General features: G+C 48.3%; 2 protein-coding genes across 2 annotated transcripts; one reads left to right on the forward strand and one right to left on the reverse strand.

The window, feature by feature from the left end:
- The first annotated feature begins 486 nt into the window (after positions 1-486).
- Positions 487-11,573, forward strand: tbxas1 (thromboxane A synthase 1 (platelet)). The gene is made up of 9 exons (XM_062462614.1): positions 487-504; positions 1,806-1,894; positions 2,257-2,405; positions 2,643-2,773; positions 4,428-4,748; positions 9,613-9,701; positions 9,784-9,921; positions 10,112-10,274; positions 10,502-11,573. The coding sequence occupies exons 2-9, from the start codon at positions 1,806-1,808 to the stop codon at positions 10,613-10,615; spliced, it is 1,194 nt and encodes a 397-aa protein (XP_062318598.1). The 5' UTR covers positions 487-504; the 3' UTR covers positions 10,616-11,573.
- A 392-nt stretch (positions 11,574-11,965) lies between these two features.
- Positions 11,966-18,280, reverse strand: parp12a (poly (ADP-ribose) polymerase family, member 12a). The gene is made up of 12 exons (XM_062462574.1): positions 17,620-18,280; positions 17,232-17,367; positions 16,135-16,372; positions 15,446-15,607; positions 15,152-15,284; positions 14,728-14,893; positions 14,168-14,288; positions 13,552-13,666; positions 13,285-13,369; positions 12,838-12,968; positions 12,375-12,526; positions 11,966-12,273 (listed from the first exon to the last, which is right to left on the reverse strand). The coding sequence occupies exons 1-12, from the start codon at positions 17,934-17,936 to the stop codon at positions 12,020-12,022; spliced, it is 2,010 nt and encodes a 669-aa protein (XP_062318558.1). The 5' UTR covers positions 17,937-18,280; the 3' UTR covers positions 11,966-12,019.
- Positions 18,281-18,998: the final 718 nt, after the last annotated feature.

Here is an 18,998-nt window from a genome sequence, read left to right on the forward strand (position 1 = left end):
CTGCCTGCCTGCCGGCAGCAGGGTGTAGTCATGCTGGATTGATTTCCATTAGAGTCACCCTGCTCTGCAGAGGAGGACGACACTGCACCCGTCATATCCAATCAGCTGACTCCTGCTTCTTCATCCCCAGCCTCGCTCTCAGCCTCCACCCTGACCATCCCCAGCCTCACTCTCAGCCTCCACCCTGACCACCCCCAGCCTCACTCTCAGCCTCCACCCTGACCACCCCCAGCCTCACTCTCAGCCTCCACCTTGACCATCCCCAGCCTCACTCTCAGCCTCCACCCTGACCACCCCCAGCCTCGCTCTCAGCCTCCACCCTGACCACCCCCAGCCTCAGCTCTACAGTATCTCTACAGCAACCCTAGCCCCTGCTGTGTCTGGTGTCTGGTCGCTACCCTAGTGTAAGGATCTCATCTCTCATCTGATCCAGCACTTATTGATTGCTGGGCGGTCTAGCGTGTCAAGACAAAGAGGAGATGGCGAGATGAGATTGACAGGGAGGTGTGTAAACCTTGTTCTACCCCACCCCCCTCCACCTCCACTCCCCTCAGTCCTGCTTTCCTCCTCTCCCCCTCTCCCCCTCTCCTCCTCTCCCCCTCTCCTCCTCTCCCCCTCTCCTGTCCTCCCTCTCTTCCTCACCGGTCTGCTGCACTCCCCTGGCAGCTGGGTAGAAACCTCCCTGACCTGTTCTATCCTTTCTAGTCTCTCAGGCCTGTGTGTGTGTGTGTGTGTTGAGATCAATGGCCAGTGTTAATGTCAAATTCCCCATGATCACAGCTCCAGTGAAGGAAGACGGAACAGGGAACAGACTCTACAGATACAAGGCCTCTCTCTCTCTCTCTCTCTCTCTCTCTCTCTCTCTCTCTCTCTCTCTCTCTCTCTCTCTCTCTCTCTCTCTCTCTCTCTCTCTCTCTCTCTCTCTCTCTCTCTCTCTCTCTCTCTCTCTCTCTCTCTCTCTCTCTCTCTCTCTCTCTCTCTCTCTCTCTCTCTCTCTCTCTCTCTCTCTCTCTCTCTCTCTCTCTCTCTCTCTCTCTCTCTCTCTCCAGTAAATCTGTCTTTTTCCTTACTTTCTCCAGTAGTCTGTGAAGATACCCTTCCCTTCCTCCACTGTTACAGTGCTCGCCAAGCTTAATGAATAAATGAATTAATGAGTCCTGGTTTGATCCATCATCATCTGGCTGCCGTTCCCTTGGCAACTAGGTAACGACATCTCTAATGCTGCTGCCTCTAACTGGCTTTTAATTGATTCAGTTCCCTCTCCCTCCCTCCCACACCCTCCCTCCATCACTATCCCCACACTTTCCCTCCCTCTCTCTCCTCACCCTCATCCTTGCCCTCACTCTCACCCTCTCCCTCCCCTCACTCTCTGCCTCCTTCCTCCCTCCTCCCCCTCACCTTCATTGGGTAGGAGTTGAGAGTGGCAGAAGAGAAAGTGTGTTAGGATGAATCTGCCATGTCCCTTTGCTGGCCCTGAGGACTAGATTTACTGCATCATTCACATGAACTCTTACATACACCAATTTAAACATTGGTTGAAACTGACCCATATACACACACCCAGATTGTTTTTTATAGGAGCTAAAAATGTATCTGAGGTCCAGGATTAACAGACACTGTGTGGGGCTGTGGTTGGTGTTTAGATCTGCTCATGTTAAGATTGAATGTATCTAAATCCCAGACTGTGTGCTTTGAGGCTTGTTACAAATGTAGTGTATTAAAAGACTAGAAATAGCTGAAGAAGCATTAGTGTGTTGAGTGTTTTACACAGTGTTAGGTGAGATAAACATATCTGTCTCCCTCAGATGGTTCCTCTCATCAACACAGCCACAGAGTCCTTGCTGAGGAACCTGGAGGACCATGCAGAATCAGGGGAGAGCTTCGACATCCACAGGTGACTCACGTTACACATCTAGACGCATCTGCCCACCACAGGAAATTCCTTATTGTGAAAACTACTTGGCGATTAATCTGATTCTGATACTAACCGCTAACTACAAACTAACTACATACTGACTCCTAACCACATTTTAATTACATCTTAATTAGATTATTTTACTTATTCCACCCTAACTACTAACTGTATAGTAAGTAGTACTGGTAATTTTTTCTATCCAGTAGATTGACCTGGTACTAGTAAGTATTTAAATCCAGTAGATTGTGCTAGTACTTGTTCGTAGTTCTATCTGGTAGATTGTTCTAGAACTAGTAATGAGTTAGTAAGTGGTTGTTGTGCTGACAATTATGCTACTCCAGGTGTTTTGGCTGCTTCACCATGGACGTGATTGCCAGTGTAGCCTTCGGTACCCAGGTGGACTCCCAGAACGACCCGGAAGACCCCTTTGTCCACCACGCCCAGAAGTTCTTCTCCTTTTCCTTCTTCAGACCCATCATGTTCGTGTTCAGTGAGTCCATCTTTCCAGAACTCTCTGTATCTTTTTGTTCACTCACGTCAATGTTCTGTGCAATGTCAACAATCGAATACCAGCACACCCTGGCCAGTGAACATCTAGCAACAGAGGACATTAAGCAGACGCTTTTATCCCAAACGACTTACAGTACAGTGGGGGTTTAAACCTGTGACCACAGTCAAGTTCTCAAAATGACTGAGCTAAACCTGTCTCAATCCTCTTTGGGTGTAGTTGCCTTCCCGTTCCTCATCGCCCCCCTGGCCAACCTCATCCCCAACAAGAGGAGGGATGACATGAACAGCTTCTTCATCAGCTGCATCCAGAAGATCATCAGACAGAGAGAGGAGATGCCCCCTGAGCAGGTAAGACGGCCTGCTGCACAGCCCTGCTGCCCCCTGAGCACATCTCCCCAGCCCTGCTGCCCCCTGAGCACATCTCCCCAGCCCTGCTGCCCCCTGAGCACCTCTCCCCAGCCCTGCTGCCCCCTGAGCACATCTCCCCAGCCCTGCTGCCCCCTGAGCACATCTCCCCAGCCCTGCTGCCCCCTGAGCACATCTCCCCAGCCCTGCTGCCCCCTGAGCACATCTCCCCAGCCCTGCTGCCCCCTGAGCACATCTCCCCAGCCCTGCTGCCCCCTGAGCACATCTCTCCAGCCCTGCTGCACCCTAAGCACATCTCTCCAGCCCTGCTGCCCCCTGAGCACATCTCTCCAGCCCTGCTGCACCCTAAGCACATCTCTCCAGCCCTGCTGCCCCCTGAGCACATCTCCCCAGCCCTGCTGCCCCCTGAGCACCTCTCCCCAGCCCTGCTGCCCCCTAAGCACATCTCCCCAGCCCTGCTGCCCCCTAAGCACATCTCTCCAGCCCTGCTGCCCTCTGAGCACATCTCTCCAGCCCTGCTGCCCCCTAAGCACATCTCCCCAGCCCTGCTGCCCCCTAAGCACATCTCCCCAGCCCTGCTGCCCCCTGAGCACATCTCCCCAGCCCTGCTGCCCCCTGAGCACATCTCCCCAGCCCTGCTGCCCCCTAAGCACATCTCCCCAGCCCTGCTGCCCCCTAAGCACATCTCCCCAGCCCTGCTGCCCCCTGAGCACATCTCCCCAGCCCTGCTGCCCCCTGAGCACATCTCCCCAGCCCTGCTGCCCCCTGAGCACATCTCTCCAGCCCTGCTGCACCCTAAGCACATCTCTCCAGCCCTGCTGCCCCCTGAGCACATCTCTCCAGCCCTGCTGCACCCTAAGCACATCTCTCCAGCCCTGCTGCCCCCTGAGCACATCTCCCCAGCCCTGCTGCCCCCTGAGCACCTCTCCCCAGCCCTGCTGCCCCCTAAGCACATCTCCCCAGCCCTGCTGCCCCCTAAGCACATCTCTCCAGCCCTGCTGCCCTCTGAGCACATCTCTCCAGCCCTGCTGCCCCCTAAGCACATCTCCCCAGCCCTGCTGCCCCCTAAGCACATCTCCCCAGCCCTGCTGCCCCCTGAGCACATCTCCCCAGCCCTGCTGCCCCCTGAGCACATCTCCCCAGCCCTGCTGCCCCCTAAGCACATCTCCCCAGCCCTGCTGCCCCCTAAGCACATCTCCCCAGCCCTGCTGCCCCCTGAGCACATCTCCCCAGCCCTGCTGCCCCCTGAGCACATCTCCCCAGCCCTGCTGCCCCCTGAGCACATCTCTCCAGCCCTGCTGCACCCTAAGCACATCTCTCCAGCCCTGCTGCCCCCTGAGCACATCTCTCCAGCCCTGCTGCACCCTAAGCACATCTCTCCAGCCCTGCTGCCCCCTGAGCACATCTCTCCAGCCCTGCTGCCCTCTGAGCACATCTCCCCAGCCCTGCTGCCCTCTGAGCACCTCTCCCCAACCCTGCTGCCCTCTGAGCACATCTCCCCAGCCCTGCTGCGGGAAGGGAACCATCTAGAAAATAGAGAGTGGAATGAGGACATGAATACAGTATGAGTATTGGGAAACCTCTAATTGTGTGTGTGTTCGTATTCGTGCGTGTGTGTCCGTGTGTGTGTGTTTAGCGCCGGCGCGACTTCCTCCAGCTAATGCTGGACTCACGGAGCAGCAAGGAGTGCGTGTCCCTGGAACACTTCGACGTGGTGAACCACGCAGACGAGGTGCCGCACACACACCAGGAGGGCGGCCAGGACGCTCCCAGAAGGCCTCAGGGCCAGAAGAGGGTGATGACTGAGGATGAGATTGTGGGCCAGGCGTTCATCTTCCTGCTGGCCGGGTACGAGACCAGCAGCAACACGCTGGCGTTTGTCTGCTACCTGCTGGCCATCCACCCTGACTGCCAGCGCAGGCTGCAGAGAGAGGTGGATGACTTCTACACCAGACATGTGAGTGTCTGTCTGGCTCCATCGCTTACGGCGTCACACACCCGCCGCAATGACGGGAAATCATATTATTATGTGTGTGTGTCCTGTGCGTTATAATGGGATAAATACCTACCTCTGTAACACCATAGAACTCTGTCAGTGGGACTGTGCTTGACTGTAAAAAGGTTCTAGCTAGATGTCATGTGCCATGTGCCTATTGTGGCTCTGCTGCCCTATAGACAAGACTTGTCGAGACGTGAGACAGAGAGGGAGGGGAGATGCGGGGGGCGTGACATGTGATCGAGAAGGACGCGGAGATGGGTCATCTGGAGGGGGATGAAGGAGATGGGAGGGATGGGAGAAGAAAGGGAGTTTTTTCCACAGTCGGGTGTGAACAGTCTCTGCTGTGGAGAGGCAGGACTTGGAGAATGCCTCGGAGTTCACTGCACCCAATTCCTGCATGCGTGTGTGTGTATGTGCACGTGTGTGTGTGTCAGCCTGATCCAGAGGAAGGCCGAGGGGGAGAGGGGCTGCTGTTGCTGCATCCTAATCTCATTCTGTGTCTGGTGTCAGCTGGTGTTGGCTCAGAGGGACAGGCGGAGGTGTCTCTGGCTCTCACCGAGCGCTGTGCATTAGCCACTCCCTTCATGCATGCTCACGCACACACACCCTGTACCTTAAGACGGATTTAATAAAGACGTCAACATAGCCGTCTTAAATCCAATCTCTACTGTCCTGAATGATAATATCCTGGCCATGCAGGCAGACAGGCAGACAGGCAGACAGGCAGGCAGGCAGGCAGGCAGGCAGGGCAGGGCAGACAGGCATGTGGGCAGGCAGGCAGACAGACCAGACAATAGACAGACAGACCAGATCAAAGGCAGGGGGTGGAGATCTGGGTTTCTGGAGTCCAACTCTCTTTCATCTCCAGAGCGCTGAGCCGATCCGCTCTAAAAGTGCTCGCTGGCAGTCAACTACGACCCCCTCCCCTTCGCTCACACCAGGAGGAAGTCTCCACAAAGGTTCTGCACTGGGTGATTTATCTTTGATGAAGAAAATCCACGTCAGCGCGTGTGGCCCTGCGGAAACGTGTCGGACTGCTCTCTCCATGCTGCTTATCTCCTCGGTCTGACACACTCATGTGTCTCTCTGTCTCTCTCTGTCTCTCTCTCTGTCTCCCTCTGTCTCTCTGTCTCTCTCTGTCTCTCTCTCTGTCTCCCTCTCTCTCTCTGTCTCCCTCTCTCTCTCTCTTTGTCTCTCTCTCTGTCTCTCTGTCTCCCTCTCTCTCTCTCTTTGTCTCTGTCTCCCTCTCTCTCTCTCTCTCTCTTTGTCTCTCTCTCTGTCTCTTTGTCTCCCTCTCTATTTCTCTCTCTCTCTCTCTCTCTATTTCTCTCTCTCTCTCTCTCTCTCTCTCTCTCTCTCTCTCTCTCTCTCTCTCTCTCTCTCTCTCTCTCTCTCTCTCTCTCTCTCTCTCTCTGTCTCTCCCTCCTCCTTCTCATCCAGAACACTCCGGCCTTCTGAACAGCACCTCTAAACAAAGCTGTCTATGATGGACCTTCTGTGAATAGAGCCCCCATTGAGAGGCCTCACAGTGTGTGGTACCCAGAGTTATAGAACCAGGACAGGGCTATGATGAGTTGCACTGTCTGTACACGTGTCAGTCCTGTGAGTGTGTGGGTGTGTGTGTGTGCCAGTACTGACACGACTAGAGCTTGATTTACGTGGGCTTGACAAGCTGACTTGATTGGATCCACAGCAGAGATACCTGGGTGATAAAGCTGTTTATAGAGCAGCTGGCAGCATGCTCAGCAGACATCTGGATGCCGGGGTGGGAAGGTCAGCTAAAGATCTCTCTCTTTCTCCATCTACAGTGCACCCTCTCTCTCTCTCTCTCTCTCTCTCTCTCTCTCTCTCTCTCTCTCTCTCCATCTACAGTGCACCATCTCTCTCTCTCTCTCTCCATCTACAGTGCACCATCTCTCTCTCTCTCTCTCTCTCTCTCCATCTACAGTGCACCATCTCTCTCTCCATCTACAGTACATTATCTCTCTCCATCTACAGTGCACCATCTCTCTCTCTCTCTCCATCTACAGTGCACCATCTCTCTCTCTCTCTCCATCTACAGTGCACCATCTCTCTCTCTCTCTCCATCTACAGTGCACCTCTCTCTCTCTCTCTCTCTCTCTCTCTCTCTCTCTCTCTCTCTCTCTCTCTCTCTCTCTCTCCATCTACAGTGCACCATCTCTCTCTCTCTCTCTCTCTCTCTCTCTCTCCATCTACAGTGCACCATCTCTCTCTCCATCTACAGTACATTATCTCTCTCCATCTACAGTGCACCATCTCTCTCTCCATCTACAGTGCACCATCTCTCTCTCTCTCTCCATCTACAGTGCACCATCTCTCTCTCTCTCCATCTACAGTGCACCATCTCTCTCTCTCTCTCTCTCTCTCTCTCTCTCTCTCTCTCTCTCTCTCTCTCTCTCCATCTACAGTGCACCATCTCTCTCTCTCTCTCTCTCTCCATCTACAGTGCACCATCTCTCTCTCCATCTACAGTACATTATCTCTCTCCATCTACAGTGCACCATCTCTCTCTCTCTCTCCATCTACAGTGCACCATCTCTCTCTCTCTCTCCATCTACAGTGCACCATCTCTCTCTCTCTCTCTCTCTCTCTCTCTCTCCATCTACAGTACATTATCTCTCTCCATTGCACTCTCAATCTTTCTCCCCATCGCTCGCTCTCTCTATCACTTTGTCTCCATCATCAGTACAGTATCTCTCTCCTATCTCTCTCCTCACAGTATAGACATGGTTAGTTCCGCCAAAGTCATTTGATTGGATGAGAGGCATTCCATGAGTGCTCATATTTAGTATGACAGCTCTGGTACATAAAATATACATGTATCACTCCGATTTCATTAAACATGTTTTCTATCTTAGATTGTGAGAAACTTTGTACTGCAAGGACGAACATATTTCCACAAATATCATACAGGTTTAATTATGAACGTTCATCAGGAGAGGAACATAAATAAGCAGCTGGCCTGTGGTAATGTGTGCTACACAAAGAACCTAGTCGCTTGTATGCAGCAGGAAAATGTTTGCGTTGCTTGGCAACAGTCCAGTTCCAATTACAGTTGTGAACCACACAATGTTGGCGAAACTAAATAAATGACTAAAGAAACAAAGAAATCATAAATTGTTGTCGCTTAGCACTGTTAACTCAGACATGGCACTCTTGAGAACTGTTGTTAGAAGCAATCCGACACTTGTAGAACTGTTGTTAGAAGCAATACCACACTCGAGACCGTGCTGTAATCAGACATCCCCCCCCCGGGACTCAATCAGCACGTACATACCCCCCACCCCCCACGAGACGCAATCAGGACGCGCAATATGCACCTTTCTCTAACAGAAATGACCATTGGACAGTCTCTCGCTCAATCTAAATACAAAATCCCCGATTTCCGGGAGATTGTACAGCATTTGCGGGCGTCAGGGAGCCGCTATTGAAATGCGGGAAACTTCCGGAACTTCCGGGAGACTTGGGATGTCTGAATATCAATATGGCTGTAGTTGATGAGGAACCTGTCCCAGCGTGGGGCTCAGTGTCTGTCCCAGCCAGAACCCTACAGGCAGACTGGGTCTGTGAACAGAACTCCCCCATGATGGTTCCCTAGTCCCATGAAAGAACTGTGTGGATCTTTAGAACATTCAAACATAATGATATAGATAGCTAGACATGCTAACACAGGCTAGCATGTGCCAGTCATGAGCCACTGTGTCTCTGCTGCCCTCTAGAGGCCCCTTGCCTCATCAGCCTGCCTGTTGGGATCTCCAACAAAATCCATTGGCTCCCAACACTGTAACATTTAGCAAAACCAATAAACTGTTGAATAATTGCTCCATGTGATACAGGAAGAGAAATGCAGAGCTACATTCAGGTTTATGTTTTTCAATTGAAATTCATAGTTTGGCGTTTTGTGCATGAAAAGGCACAAATCCATGTCCTGGATTGTTAAACTTCTTAGGAGAAGCTGGTAATAGCTGGTTGTTTTACCGAAAGCTTTCTCCAAACTAAATGAGGCCCTTTACATCCAGTTCTGTTACATTTGATCAGTCTATGAAATGAAGAGTCAGCTTCGATTGTGTTTACCTTGTTTTTGTAAGACAGAAGAGATTCCTTCTCTACTTTTCTCCCTCCTTCCCTCTCCCTCTCTCTCCCCCTCCCTCTGCCACCTCTCTCTCCCCCCTCCTCTCTCTCTGTCTCCTTCTCGCTTCCTCAGGTACTGACTCATGCTGTTAGAGGACAATGCAAGCTGAACCTCATTGCGTTTGAACGTTAACAGTCCCCTGGAGCCACCTCTTGTTTGAGCACACACCCCTCTATCACCATCAATAACAATGAGGAACAGTCTCCACGGCAACGCAGCCGGAAGATAGGAACAAGGGTGATATGATACCCCCTGGGACTGTCTCTTCCAATGATAAGTGACAGCAGGGCCAACCAACCAATAGGATGCTTCGGTGGCAGCTACTGTAGGGCAGGACCGGAGTCCATTGGCTCACAGACATCCCAAACAAGCATCTTAAACTCACTTCCTAACAGAAAGCTGTCTGGCTTCCACGACCAGTGCAAATCACCTCACGTCAACCGTAGACGGATCAACGTGGTGTTCTGCTGCCCCCTGCTGACTAACTGGATGAACTGCTTCCCACATTTCTATGGATGGATTCGTTTGGCAGGCGTTTTTACTCAGAGCGACGCGTAGTGCAGAAGGGACTTGACCCTACGACCTCTTGATCTGTAACCATGACGTGTGTGTGTGAACAGAAGCTCGGAGAAGCGGGTCAGTAAGAAAACGTTTTGTTTGGTGTTGCAGGACGCGCCAGACTACACCAACGTCCAGGAGCTGAAGTATTTGGACATGGTGATCTGTGAAGCCCTGCGCCTCTACCCTCCAGGATTCAGGTTGGCACTCTCCTCAAGCCCCCGGTAACCCACTGCACAGGGTCTACATCTCTTGACTACATCCCTCCACATTTATCCACAGGTTTGCTCGAGACGTGGACCAGGACTGCGTGGTGAATGGACAGTTCCTCCCCAAAGGAGCAACCCTGGAGATCCCAGCCGGATTCCTCCACTACGACCCCGAACACTGGCCCGAACCTGACAAGTTCATCCCGGAGAGGTGAGTGTGTCGGGAGGGGTGTCTGTTTCTACGAGACAGTTAAATCCCACCAAGACCAAATGATGAGAGAGAGGCTATGGCGCTATGAGAGAGGAGAACAAATGGAGCTTTTTAAAAGCTACATTTGACAGGTCCAGTACCGTAGTAATCACTGCGTTCCAGTCTGAACATCCTGTTTTCCCTCCCGCAGGTTCACCCCAGAGGCCAAGGCTAACCGACACCCGTTTGTCTACCTGCCGTTTGGGGCCGGGCCAAGGAGCTGTGTGGGAATGCGATTGGCCCAGTTGGAGATTAAAATGTCGCTGGTCCATGTCTTCAGGCGATTCAACATTGTGGCGTGCCCTGACACCAAGGTGGGCGTGTCTTTCCTGTGTCACTCCTCTTTAACGATTGGCTAAAAGGAAGTGACTGGCAGCTGAGAGCGTTGTTTTAATGATGTTATTCAAAAGTCTATTTGCATGGAGACAGCCCAGTATTTAGTGTGTAACTTCCACAGATAGAGAATAAAATGTCTTATTTCTAATCTTGTTCACACTTTTTTTAAAGCTTAATCTGTTTGTTTTCATGTCATATGTTACAGGTTCCTCTGGAACTGAAGTCATTCACCACTCTTGGACCCAAGAACGGCATCTACGTGAAGATCACCAGGAGAGACACTGACGTCGTGGCAGTGACTCCCTCACCGGAAGCATAGCACACCAGCACACATATAGCAATAACTATGCAAATAATGTAGATATGACATAACGTGTTATTTAATTTGAGATTTAAAAGAAGTTTAAAGTGCCTAGTGTTGTCCCCTGAGGGACTGCACTAGTGGGAAGCTCTATAAGAGAACAGCTCCATCGTTCCTGGAGGGCCTGGCAGGAGACATGATCACGAGAGGTCATCCAAAGACAGCGTGCCTTTTTAATCAGGCAGACAGAGGTCAAGCCCTCCCCCAAGGACCCTGTCAGCTCCACTGACAACAATAGCGATTCTGCTCAATTGGAAATAGAAAATAATCAGAATGGGAGGAACTGGGATGGGAATGGAGAGATAATGAGATTAGTGTTGTTTATACATACACACAGTATTACTTTTGGATCTTGCTTGGCTTTTCAGAGGCCGTACACTTGTGTCGCTCCCCGTCTCCATAACAACATCTGTGTTTCTAAAGATGCCTACAAGCATGATAGCAACTGTCAGATTTGAAGCTGACCCACTACATGAAGGGGTTATTACAACCTCCCTCCTCTGCTGATAGTGTACCTATACCGGTTAAGAGCTCTGAAGGTTACTGAATATAATGTTGGAAGCTTGACTGTATATACTTTGTTGACAACAAATGATGGTAGTTTAAAAAATGAAATTTGTTTAACACATTTTTGTTTAATTAATTTGCTCTATGAGTTGCATATTACATATAAATCTGTGATGTGTTTGGGGAAAGTTCACTTTTTTGCCTGCGGATGGTGGTACTAATCCTAGTTCAATAGTTCAATGAAATGATCACAAGATGATGACATTTTAAGAAAATGTAACGTGTCTTGTGGTTATGAATCTTGAAATCAATGAAAAGTGAAGCACCCATGTTTGGTTTAATACTATATATTTAATGTGGTCTATTTTATCACAAAATTGACTCGCACAAACATATAGATGAACAACGTGCATTGATGCAGAAAATTATTAAAAATATTGAAGTGAATTAATATTTCATTGACAGTCAAATTGCAAAGAGTCCATACTGCTGGCCCCCTGATTAAGGCTATGTGTATATTTCACTCTGAGCAGAGCAAATGTGCAAAAGGTTTAGTATTTTATTTAGTATTCTAAAATAGAGTCTGGGGGACTCCGAAAGCATCTAGATCTAGTCAGGAAGGCCAGAGTGGTGTGTTGTAAGTATGTACCAGGGTCTAACATCAAACCTCAGTGTAAGGGTTAGAAAACAGGAGCAGAAATTGTTTCACTGAAAAATTCTACAATGAACCACAGAAATAACGCCCTTCACCTGCCTTTTCTTCAGGAGACATTTAGAGAAGATGGTTTTTATACAGGATAGTACGCTGCATTTGTATTTATTTTTTAACCAAAGCCTTTTATAGACTCGTTGACTTTAGGAGTACTTAATGATGTATTCTGGGTAAATCTGGTGTTTCTCAAACACCACAAAGATGCTCGGGTCGCTCTCCCGGTCCACACAGCTGTCGTAGAAGCCCTTGCCGGTCCTCTTGGCCGGGGGCTTGACGAAGCTGCCACTGCCCCTGGTGAACTCCCCCACCAGGACCAGAGCCACAAACATGATTCTCCTGCTGACGCTCCCCTGGGCATATCTGGACGAGTAGGAGGCGTCTCTGGCAAAGTAACTCCCTGGAAACAAAGAAACAAAACCAAAAATAACATTTACACTGTTGAAGACAGACATATGGATATTTCTTTCACATTTAAAGGCTAATGTGTGTGTTTCCCACCTTTGCCATAAAGAGTTCCATTGGTGCCACAGACCCTCCAGTCGAAGTTCTGCTCACAGATGGCATCGATGAGAGATGAGTCGGTACCGTGGAACAGGTATTTCTCATCGACAGTTTTCCCACCATTCCTTTGCTTCATCTGCTCCTTTTGCCTACACACACGCACACACAATATGCACGTGGTGCTTAATGGTGTCTAATGGATGGAGATATGGATCTAGTCCTGCCCCACCTCCCATGGACCTTGTGAAGCTGATTGGTGAAGCTGGGTTATGATTTTGTGATAAAGTTTTTTTTTTTCTCTTCAACCTATATATATATATATATATATATATATTATATATATATAATTTTTTTTTAATAGAATTTCATTGAATTTGCTTCTTTTGAGGCTATTCACAAACCATAACCCACAACATAATACATTAAAAACAGAAGCCTGTTTTATGTTAATGTATCCTACCATTGGAAGACTCTCCACAGAGCAGGGTTCTGAATCCTCTTAATGCTGTGGATGGTGCTTGTGGTCATGGTGCTTCTGAACATCTTCTCCACCATCCTGTACTCACTCTGAGTACCTGAGAGTCGAACCAGCTAAGAGAGACAGACGGTATGTCACACAAGTCTTCACGTCATCCGTCAGTAGAGCATCCTGTCCTGCCTGCCCATACTGGGGTTTGAACTGGGGTCCTCTGACTTACTAACGTGACGACCACCTCTATAAACATCGCTTTAACCTGCTATGCCACCAAAACATTAGCTCTTCAGCGGCATGACTGGGCAGTACTTATACTGGGGAGTGAGTAAACCAATCCAACTTGGTTACATATTAGCCACTAAGACACTAAAGTACACACTAAAATATAATTTAGATGCCAGATTGTGGTGTGTGTGTATGTCCTTAACGTACCTTGTATGTAAAGTCAGCCAGGGCTGTTTTGTCCCAGTTTGGAGGAACGTCCACCAAGGAGGAGGAGGAGCTCTCAGAAGACCCACTTCCACAAAGACACAAATACAGGAAGTTGAATGCAAAAGAAGTCTTACTGTTAAAAGGATAATTCTACAACTTCCTGAAAATTCAAAAAAGTCAGTCCTTTCTGTACAAAATACAGTAATGTTTCAGTATTCCATTGTTCAGGTAGAACGTCAGGCTTGTTTTGGGACAGAGACCACTCACGGCTGGATGGACCCACTGCATTTCAGCTTGGCCTCCACATCCTGTCCAGACAGGAAGTGAGGTCTTCTCCTCACCTCTCGCTTGGTTTTATATGTGAGGTTCTGCTGATACATCTCTACAATAGAAACCACAGTGAGTGAACGCAAGCACAGGGTGTGTGCCAAGTCACTAGCAGCTGGCAGGAAGAACAGGTTTTTTCAGATATTTAAATTTAGTCATTTTAGCAGACGCTCTTATCCAGAGCGACTTACAGTAAGTACAGGGACATTCCCCCCGAAGCAAGTAGGGTGAAGTGCCTTGCTCAAGGACACAACGTAATTTTTCACGGCCGGGAATCGAACAGGCCACCTTCTGATTAATTAATGGAGTCAGGTGGCTGAGCGATTAGGGAGTCGGGCTAGTAATCTGAAGGTTACCGGTTCGATTCCCGGCTCTGACAAATGACGTTGTGTCCTTGGGCAAGGCACTTCACCCTACTTGCCTCGGGGGAATGTCCCTGTACTTACTGTAAGTCGCTCTGGATAAGAGCGTCTGCTAAATGACTAAATGTAAATGTAAATTAATAGCCCAATTCCCTAACCGCTCAGCCATCTGACCCCCTCATAACTTTCTGTACCTTTCAAATAGAGGATGTACTTGTGTTTGCCAACAGAAAATGAGATCTCAGTGTCAATGTCAGCCTGGAAGATGTTTTCCAGGGTCGCTGAGGTGATGGAAGCCTTTCCATCACTGTCGCCCTGCAGACCACACAGCATCTTAGCTCAGCTAACTAAGGATTTACATAACAACCAACAGTTCAAATCATTCATTCAGGACAAGGTCCTGTAAACACTATTCCACATGTCACATGACATTTCAGTTCTCACATAACTTACCGCTAGACTGTTTTCGACCTTATGAAACATTTGGCCCCCACTGGGCTCTGGGGTAGGGGTGTTGAAATATTCGACCTATTCTTAGATCGACCCGTCTAAACTCCAGCCACTGTCCCTTCTACTGACCCGTCTAAACTCCAGCCACTGTCCCTTCTACTGACCCGTCCAAACTCCAGCCACTGTCCCTTCTACTGACCCGTCCAAACTCCAGCCACTGTCCCTTCTACTGACCCGTCCAAACTACAGCCACTGTCCCTTCTACTGACCCGTCCAAACTACAGCCACTGTCCCTTTTACTGACCTGTCCAAACTCCAGCCACTGTCCCAACTCATCCTTCCAGTGCCAGATCCACTGGGTGGTGAGGATGAAGTGTGGAGGTTTGGTGACGGAGGAGGAGGTGGAGAGACGGCGGACTCGGGAACCTCCCATCTCCATGGTGAGGAAGTTCACAGCCAGGATCCCTCCGCTGGTGTCCCAGGAAACACACAGCACATTTACAGCACAGGAAGTCAAGAACTGCGTTCAAATAGGTTCCACTCGTATTATAGGCCTACTTATCTGTGTTGAAGTGTTTCAAGAAAATGAAGACACATTCATGTAAATGAATTTAGTCCGTACAGGAATATGAATTAGCTCAAATGTAAAAAAATATTTGATGTTTGTGTTTTACTAAGGAATGCGTACTTCCTGTATACTTTCCAAAACTTGTGTTGTTCATAAATACCTGTCGTCTGTCCTAGGATCACAGTAAGCCCTCTCTATGTCCTCCGTGTTAGGAAGGTCTCTCCAGGTCACTTCATCTCTGTCCTGGATCTGCCATTTATAGGGCAGGTGGTAGTGGACCCGGACACACTGATCTGAGGAACCACACCAAACACAAACACACACACACACACACACACACACACACACACACACACACACGCAGATAAAGTCAGCATGACAGACTTTCCAGTTTCAGACATCAAAGGCGTCTGTCATGTGTCGTGACTAAGCCAGGTCTCGTCTTGGGTGTAACCTTTAAAGCTGCAGTGTCTGCGAATAAAGAAGAGGCAGATCTCATTCATGTCCCCCTCATTGGTGGAGTTAGAGGACTGCTTCCTCCCCCCTGGAGGAGCTGGGTGTTGAGGGGAGATGCAGGAGCTGGGGCCATCCGTCACTAGTGGCTGAGGTGGGCCAGCTGCACAGAAACGGAACAGTGAGCTGAAGTCATCAGCTCTCGGCTGACACTGAAATAGCTGAAGCTACTGTCTAACATCATAGATATATATATATATAAACACTAGATGTCTTACGGTGGAGTCTAGAACGTCCGCACATGGCGGCCATCTTGCTACAGTCAACTCGCTCACCCATAACATTGTGTTGAATCTACATGTACTTTTTAAATGACCATAACCATGTCGTTATGCCACTGCATACTTCTATTCTATAAAAAAAAAAAAATCATAAAAAAAAGCATAATTATTCATAAGTATGCAGTGGCATACCGACATCTCTGATGTTGATAACAACCCAAACCGTTTCAAAATCGGTTGAAAATTGAGCAAGTTATGGTCATTTAAAAAGTACATGTAGCACCAACACAATGTTATGGGTGAGCGAGTTGACTGTAGCAAGATGGCCGCCACATGCGGACGTTCGACTCCGTTGTCCGGCAACGTGGACGAGACATCTAGTGTTTATATACATCTATGTCTAACATACCCTGGATCAGCAGTCTGTTCTTGTAGATCTGTTTCAACATGATCTGGTTCTCAGAGCTGAGACCACGCCCTTTCAAGATCTTCATGGCGGCGCCATCGAAGGAGTGCGCTCTCTTACAAGAAAGCCCAAACCTACAGTCTCCTTGGAGGAGGTGGAGGCACAGGTGCAGCTTGATACATGAGGTCTTGAACTTGCAGGATCCATGTTCACCCACACCCTTGTTGTAGTGAGGACAGATCTGAATGGGAAAGGAAGGTTGTCTGAATAGTCGTACTATGGTGGCAGGAACAGTATTTGGTCATCCATGAAGTCAATGTTTGTAAACATTTGCTTTACCTTTACATTTGATTTATTTAGTAGACACTGTTTGCCAAAGAGTGTAGAAAGTACAGCAGAAGATCAAAGATCAGAAGTTCATAGTTCTACGGTATTTCTGTGGTCGGTATCTGTATTTACTTAACCTGACTTGCCAGATGGTTTGTTACACTCAACCTTCTGGGAAGTTACATTTACATTTAGTCATTTAGCAGACGCTCTTATCCAGAGCGACTTACAGTGAGTACAGGGACATACCCCCCGAGGCAAGTAGGGTGAAGTGCCTTGCCCAAGGACACAACGTCAAATTGCACGGCCGGGAATCGAACCGGCAACCTTCTGATTACTAGCCCGCTTCCCTAAGCGCTCAGCCACCTGACTCCCGCTATTGCTGAAGTTGTCCTTGTGAACTGTTAGAAAACGTCAGGCACTTTCAAAAAATACTTGGCAGGTGATTGGATGAACTACTGTCTATTGGGATCTCTCAGGGCTAACTTCAACCATGTCCCTGGCTGCCAGGAGTTCCTCATAGGACGCTGATGGGGCCAAACCACTGAGGTTCAGGCATAAACGAATAACTTGGAGCATGGCAAGATGGATTCTCCCATGGTTTTGATCTCAGTAATACAAGTTTGGTCATTACCAGCCATATTGCAGTGACCCACAAGTATCCACATCTAAGCTACCAGGCAAGTTGAACAAAAAATAACATTACAATTCAACAGTGAATATCATTTCAGACCATTCCCAGTGTGTTTTTGATTCAAGTAGTCATGCACTACCTCTGGTAACAGGTAAGGGTCGCTCTGCAACAGGAGAGAGAACAACTCCCTTTCCACCAAGCTCTGCAATCCATGGCTACTCAGAAGTGATAGGTTCGAAGGGGAATCCAGTTTGTGTCCATTCTTGCATTTGATCCTGGAACAATTAAAAGTTTCATTTTTAGTCATACCAACACTGGACCAGATCCATTCATTTTAATTGCGTGATCGAGTGAGTTGGAGTTCAACATTGGGTCAATGTTCTCGCTCTTGATTCAGCTGTTGATTTGCTTATTCATAACCATATAAACATTGCGGATTTCTAATTATTCAATCACAATAGCTATCTTACAACCAACTCGAAGTTAGGCAAACATGTTTCAGGACGTAAAAGATGAGACCAACTTACCCGAAACTACAGTTACCGCATACATAATACCTACACAAGTGTAAGCTGTGGCACTGGGTACAGTCTCCAGACGACTTCTGGCAGATGTGTAGAGATGTCTTAGCCACAACTAGACTATCAGGGCTCATAATACATCCAGCGGCCTTTTGTTTGCCTTCGATGATAACGATTTTTCCACTGTCGTTAAGTATTCGCGAAAGCACATCATCAGCCACTGTGAATTGTTGATCAACAATCTGTTTGAGTTGTTTAAAATCCAAACAGCCATGATTCTCGCAAATAATCTTTGTAACATACTGAGAAACTACAGAAGACATTTGTGTTTGGATACTGCCCCAAAACTGGTAGCACTGATTCTCGCTGAGTTTTAGATCCGTGCTCTTGCTCTTCCCCCGAAATTAGTTTTCTGAAGAAACGAAACCGAAACGATAATAGGGATAAATTGCCGACACACGATGGCACAGCAGTAGGCCTAAGGTGTCAGAACTAATCTGAGACTGAACATCTCCTGATTGTGTTATTGCTGATGTAATGTGGTACAATATGTTCCTTCGCAAGTGTAATGATACTGTAAAAAAGATTAATAGTAGGCTATACCTTGTAAGCCTATTAACAATAGGAACATAAATCGATAAGTTCAAAATCCAACTAGACCTGTTCTTGCATCGTCCTCATCTGGTACTCAAACTCCCAGACTTTTAAACTATTTACGTGTGGTTACTGTGATTGGCTAGCTCGAGCTCGACACCACAGCAGAAATCCGAACGCTGCCAGGATGATCGCTTTCAATTATCTTGGGAGAGTTCTCACCGCTGAGCCAAATCTGGGCTAGTCTGGCCCAGCCACACCCACTCAGGTTTGTAGCGCTTGATCAGTGAGCACCACTTGATTATTTTGTAGGCCTTAAAAATAAAATAAAACACACAAGTCGACTTTAGACTGATCAAACTATTTCCTTTATTAGAAATGAAGTCGTGAAAGACTTCTCAAAGTTGTTATGATGTTGTTACATGCCAAATATACAGTTCTATACATAAAAGTGCAATGTCACAATGGTTAAGCTGTATATTTATTAATGCATTTTTTTTCTAATCCATTAAATAAACCTTTCTAAAATGGCATCAATATCAATTCATCCACTTTCCTACTGCACTCTCACACACATGTTCTCTCAGCAGAAAGCAACAGTACAGAGCAAGGCTGCAATTCCTCTAAAGCAGTTTCCAAAGGCACTTTCATGTGAACATACTGCAGATGTACGTGGGCGCAGTACTGCCACAGCCCCAGCAGGGGGAGCCTCTACTGCACAGGACAGTAGAGAGCTAAACACAACTTTGCCACACGCTCCTCTCAGACAGGTTTGCTGCCTGGAGACACCC

This window comes from Osmerus eperlanus, chromosome 5, assembly GCF_963692335.1.
Source record: "Osmerus eperlanus chromosome 5, fOsmEpe2.1, whole genome shotgun sequence".
Taxonomy (NCBI): Eukaryota; Metazoa; Chordata; class Actinopteri; order Osmeriformes; family Osmeridae; genus Osmerus; species Osmerus eperlanus.

Excerpts from the sequence above, each read along its gene's own strand:
- tbxas1 (XM_062462614.1), top strand. The coding sequence starts at position 1,806 with ATGGTTCCTCTCATCAACACAGCCACAGAGTCCTTGCTGAGGAACCTG. Across the intron at positions 1,895-2,256 it reads GAGAGCTTCGACATCCACAG|GTGTTTTGGCTGCTTCACCA; the intron begins GTGACTCACGTT and ends ATGCTACTCCAG. Across the intron at positions 4,749-9,612 it reads ATGACTTCTACACCAGACAT|GACGCGCCAGACTACACCAA; the intron begins GTGAGTGTCTGT and ends TTGGTGTTGCAG.
- parp12a (XM_062462574.1), bottom strand. The coding sequence starts at position 17,936 with ATGTCTTCTGTAGTTTCTCAGTATGTTACAAAGATTATTTGCGAGAAT. Across the intron at positions 13,370-13,551 it reads TGCAGTGGGTCCATCCAGCC|TGGGTCTTCTGAGAGCTCCT; the intron begins GTGAGTGGTCTC and ends TCTTTGTGGAAG. Across the intron at positions 12,969-13,284 it reads TGGCTGACTTTACATACAAG|CTGGTTCGACTCTCAGGTAC; the intron begins GTACGTTAAGGA and ends TGTCTCTCTTAG.